The 5,606-nt window shown below is 40.6% G+C and overlaps 1 protein-coding gene across 1 annotated transcript; it reads right to left on the reverse strand.

Annotated features, from left to right (window-relative positions):
- Positions 1 to 1,708: 1,708 nt before the first annotated feature.
- Positions 1,709 to 2,143, reverse strand: LOC138870756 (uncharacterized). Its single transcript, XM_070148592.1, has one exon. The coding sequence runs from the start codon at positions 2,141 to 2,143 to the stop codon at positions 1,709 to 1,711; it is 435 nt and encodes a 144-aa protein (XP_070004693.1).
- Positions 2,144 to 5,606: the final 3,463 nt, after the last annotated feature.

Genomic DNA, 5,606 nt, shown 5'->3' on the forward strand with positions numbered 1-5,606 from the left:
CGTTGTGAGGATGGGATACATCTTCTGATTCCTTGTCGCAAAATGACAGGGTGTCCTCGGGTACATAGCTCCGAGTCCATTTTTCTTTTGTGATGGATACTTTAGTGCATTTGAATGTAGGTCCCTATGGGACATCGGCTCCTCCGATGATCATGTGAATAACATGCTGGGGGTTTTCAAGCTCATTCTTCCTATTTGCATCTCTTTCCCGGAAATGGTTTTTGGCCCGGTCACTGAGAAATTCACGAAGGTGACCCTCGTTGAATAGTCGAGCTACCTCCTCTCTGAGCTATCTGCAATCCTCGGTCTTATGCCTGTGAGTTCCATGGTACTTACACATTAAGTCAGGGTTTCTCTAAGAAGGATCTGTCTGTATGGGCTTAGGCAATCTAGTATCTTTAATTTTGCCAATGGCTGAGATGATATTTGAGGCGTCGACACTGAAGTTGTATTCTGATAACTTGGGGGCCTCCACTGGCCCCGGGCGCCTATCAGACCCGATTTTGCCCACAAATCCCCAAGAGCTCTAGCCTTAATCTATTATACGATCATTCCAGGGTGCATTGCGCCTTGAAATGTACCTTTTGTCTTTGACGTACGGTTGATATCTTTCCTTGTTGAATCTTGATCCCCGGTCTATGTCCCTCGGGGGTTTGACTGCGAATCTATTCGGGTGATTTGAGCCCGAGAGGGCTTCCAACTAGTCATCCTCGACCCTAATTTTTGACTAATACCGATTATGCACATCCGACCATGTCACAACTGGATACTTGATCAAGTTCTGCTTTAGCTATCGAGATTGATAGGTTTTAAATGTTTTTGCCTTATGTTTTGATGATCTAACAAACTTACTGTTAAGAACCAGATAGGGAACCTGACACACTTGGACTACACTGCAAGATTAACGGATTCTAGCTAAATGTGAACTGATATAGCTTCAGGAGATAGGAAACCAAACAAGGACCTGATACCCTTGTGGTTCCCTCATAACAGTACAAAGTCAATTGGACACAGCTGGAAGCGAAGTGACTGCCTGCACTGTTTATGCCTGCACTGCACTGTTTCCAGTGCCCACTTATTCCTTTACCAACTAAAGTGCTTACATCATTTCAAGTGATGTCATCAAGGTGTATAAACAATGAGTTTATATCAAAACATCACTTGAACATTTCTGTTTCTCATTTAAGCCTTTTGCAAAACAGAGAAATCAATTCTCACAATCTTGAAAAACAAAGTTAAACGCTACTACGGACCAGTTCCTAAAGTTAGTATTTTGTTGTCCTTAGTTGAGTTGTAACTTTGTGATTGTTCTTATTGTATCTCCTAAATTGTTTAGTCAGAAGCGTTGATTAGGAATCCTCTTATTAAATCTGTAAACTCTCTGAGTTTATGCTGTGATTAGGTTTAGTCATAAGTTAAAGTTTTTGTCACTAGAGAGTGACAAAGTGGCTTGTGGTGAGAGTATCACAAGTTAGTCAAAGTCTTTATAACAAGAGAGTCATAAAGTGTCTTGTGGTGAGAGTGCCACAATTTAGTTGAGTTGAATCCTTTGTAATAGAGTTATTACAAAATGGCTTGTAATAGGTGTTTACAAGTTAGTGAAGTTGAAAGCCTACAAGTGTAGGTCGTGGTTTTTTGTCCCTTTGAGTTTGGATTTTTACACGTAAAAATCCTTACTTATAGTTTTACTAGCATTCTCTGCATAACCTCATAGAGGACCAGGTACTCTACTGTTTGGTGGACTCATACATACTAACAGAGATGCTATCGATCTCCTTTCATTCAAACCTTGCATGAAGGCCTGAACCGCCCAGTCATCGGAGACCGAGGGTAATTCCATCCTTTCCATCTGAAACCAGGACCTGAACTCCCTTAGCATTTCGTCGTCCATCTGCCTTATCTTGAATACGTTTGATTTTCTTGCGGCCACCTTTATGACCCCGGTGTGTGCTTTTACGAAGGAATCCACCAATATAGCAAATGAATCAATAGAGTTAGGAGCTAAGTTGTGATACCAGATCATATCTCCTTTTGATAATGTTTCCCCAAACTTCTTTAACAATACCAATTCGATTTTGACATCGTTCAAGTCGTTGCTTTTGATTCCACAAGTGGACGACGTAATATTCTCATTAGGGTCCATTTTCCCATTGTATTTTGGTATATCGGGCATGCAAAACTTCTTGGGAATGGGCATCGGAGCCGCACTCGAGGGGAAAGGTTTCTGTATGAATTTTTTGGCATCTAGTCACTTCAAAACTAGAGGTGCTCGCGGTATTTGGTCTACTCGGGAGTTGTAAGTTTCCACCTTTTTATCGTTGTCTTATATCCTCTTTTCTCCTGACTCGATTCTTTTAGTTAGTTCCTCGAGCATTTTCATGATTGTGGGGTCAGTCCCCGTGCCGCTTTCATCGGACCTTTCGAGCACAGGTTCGTGTTGTATGTTTGCTGGTTCGGCGGTGTTAAGAGTCCTGTTCTGACTCTGAAGTTGAGCTATGGCGACTTGATGAGCTTGCAGCACCTCAAATATCACCTGGAGACTGACTCCTCCTTCTTTTGGTCCTCGTGTTTCCTGACCTCCAGCCTGGGCTTCCCTGCGTCCATTTCTTATGGGATCTGCGCCTGCTTCCAGGTTTAAAGCATTGTGGGAGTTGATATCAACTGGCTCCATGTTTAGCACTCCCTCAAGGTTTACAGGTGGTACACCGAGCCCTATGCCGTTGTTTTCTCCAAGTCCTTCATTGTCATGAGCAGGTGCATTTTGTGTGTTAGACGTATTTTAACCTGAAATCAAAGAATCTTTGACAAGAAAAAGTGTGAAGAATAATGTGTGTTATTAGAAAACTAGCACTAAAATAATCACTATTATATTTAGCCCCACGGTGGGCGCCAAGCTGTTTGCCTCAAAAAATGAGTTTAACAATTAAAGATATTTTGTGGTTTTAAAGATACGTGATATATTCTAATACTAGTGATTATACAAGTAATACTGAGCTTAAGTAAGAAGAAATAAAGAACCGAATCAGTGTTGTTGAGGCAATAGGGGGCCTCGAGCTTGACTTATCCATGGACCTCGAGGTCAGTCAAGAGTAATAAAGTATGAACTATAAAGTAAAGGCAATAAAACTGAAGAATAGTTAGAGAGCCTGTTAAGAAGAATAAGAATGTTCTATTATAATGAATGATCTGATGCTTACAAAATAATTGGGGTCCCCTTTGTATAGGAGGGGAAATCCCCAATATAGTACCTTGCCCATAAAGATAAAGAATCCTATTGGTGCGAGTGTATGACGGTCTAGTATGGACCTGTACTATTTTGTACAACCCTTATCCTATAATTAATGTCTAGGTCCACGTGTCCTTGAGAAATTCCTGCTCTTTCTTGATTGACTTTGAGATTATAATGTCCTCAACGCAGGCCATGTCAGGCCTTTGATAAGCTTTCTCGAGGTAGATGTCCCTTAGCCGAATCTGCCCCACGCCTCGCGTCTCCCGGACTCGAGCCTATACCCCGATTTAAGACTCCAAAATCATACTCCTCGATTTTGACCGTATACATTAATCTTTCCCAACCCCAAATTATCTATCCCAAAATCAATTCAATGTTAATGGGCGAGTCCTAGGGTTAGCTAATCCCTTTGAAAACATTAAAGAACAAGAATAATTAAAGAAACAAAAACTCACTTCATAATAAATAAAAATTGTTCAATACATAAGCGCAAGAAGATATTTAATCCACACTTTAAACATGGATATTTCCATAAACAAGATTCAAGTGTTGGAAAAAATACTACACAGTTAGATATATAATACAAATCAAGAAAATGAATATAAATGGGTAAGAAATTCTCAACCAAAAGCTTCAAATCTTAAGAGCCAAGTGTGTGTGCAAGAACCCTAGCTTCCAAAACTTGTTTCTCTCTAGTCTAAGGACTGAAAATAAGCCAAAGATCTGTTTCCAATAAGATAGGTCGTGTATTTATGGGTTTGGAGTTGAGAAGATGTGAATTGTCAATCATGTCCAAGTCTGAAGCCCGTTGACCGCACCTACAGAAGAATCCTCGCAGGTATGGATTCGCAGATGCGGATAGCCTATCACAGAAGCGATCATTAAAGGGAAACTCTGACTCCGTAGAAGCGGACACAGATGCGCAATCGTAGAAGCCTATTTTATGCGCTGATACAATATCGTAGAAGAAATTCTTCTCTCGCAGATGCAGTCCGAAGGAAGGAGGCTTTATTTCACAGATGCGAGGTCGCATATGTGGACAGTGTTTCGCAGATGCGGAATCACTGAAGGATTTTGCACTTTTGTACTCTTTTTTTGCTCAATTCCACTTCAATTGAATTGAACTCTCTTCATGGCATCATTTACCTGAAAATCTAGCAATACATACCATAAACATCCTCATATTATAATTAAAGGACGCAAAATCTCAAGAAAATAGACTATAATAAGTGGTAAATCACCACACATCAGCTATTATATCGGCAATAGGAATCCTTAAGGAGGAATAGTCAAGTACGTGACACCAGTCATCTCTTGGAGGGTAGGGAAAATCAGTTTAATTCGAAGTGAGGATATTCTGGCTCCCTAAATGTGATAGAGGTTTCAAAAAGACATGAAGTTGAATTACACTCCTGACATTAACTGACACAAGGAGTCTATGCCACAAGCCCATGAAGATGAAAAAGAAGTTGAACACTTATGAGATTATTATCATTCTCACAGCTTAAGCTTTGCTAATAGCTGATCCTATGTGAGAGAACGAGAGATACAACAAATTTGTCTTTCAAATCAATATGCTCTCATGTTACTAGATGGTGAAAAATGTTCCATGATAATACTCACAAAGGAGTAGAGTGACTGTTCAAACCATAGAAGCGACATACACCGAGAGAAAAAGGGTAACTCAAGAAGGATCACAATACTGGGCTGCCTTACATTGGATTTGATACCACATAGGTAAACTTTACGATGGTGCATGTACAGGCACAAGTGAGCAGATGTTATTCGTTCGAATCAAAAAGGTCCTATAAGAAATTCGTTAGGTATGGTCCCTTGTTGAGAATTTAGGAAAGCAAGTAGGAAGCATTACCCTAGGATTATAACTCAATTCAAAGAAGTCATTATAGAATTCAATGCCTTAAGAGGTCGTAAGTAAGATAATTATGATAAAGAGGCTCCACAATTGATACATTTTTTTTAAAGAGTAGATACAAAAAATGACTCACAAAAGCTGCTCCAGTTCTATCCCAAAATTCCATAGCAACTAAAGGAGTGACATATGACAAAGTGGAACCGGTATCAATAAGAGCATACAGATCATGAGATTGGACAGTCAATGTACCTGTAACCACATCTGAAGAAGCCTCCAACTTTTGACGCCTCCTCATAGCATAAAACCTATTGGGCCCTCCCGAGCTCTGAGTACCACCCATAGCTGCTCCACGCCCTACGGGTGCTATAGTGCCCCGAGATGGGGAAGAAGATGTGGATGTAGTAGCGGTAGAACTGGCTGGTTGTGCCACACCCCTTGCCCATGCTCTGGCGAAACAAATAACAATCTCTTTGAAGGTGACCCGCCATACCACACTTGTAGCAT

Source organism: Nicotiana sylvestris, chromosome 6 (genome assembly GCF_000393655.2).
Source record: "Nicotiana sylvestris chromosome 6, ASM39365v2, whole genome shotgun sequence".
Classification (NCBI taxonomy): Eukaryota; Viridiplantae; Streptophyta; class Magnoliopsida; order Solanales; family Solanaceae; genus Nicotiana; species Nicotiana sylvestris.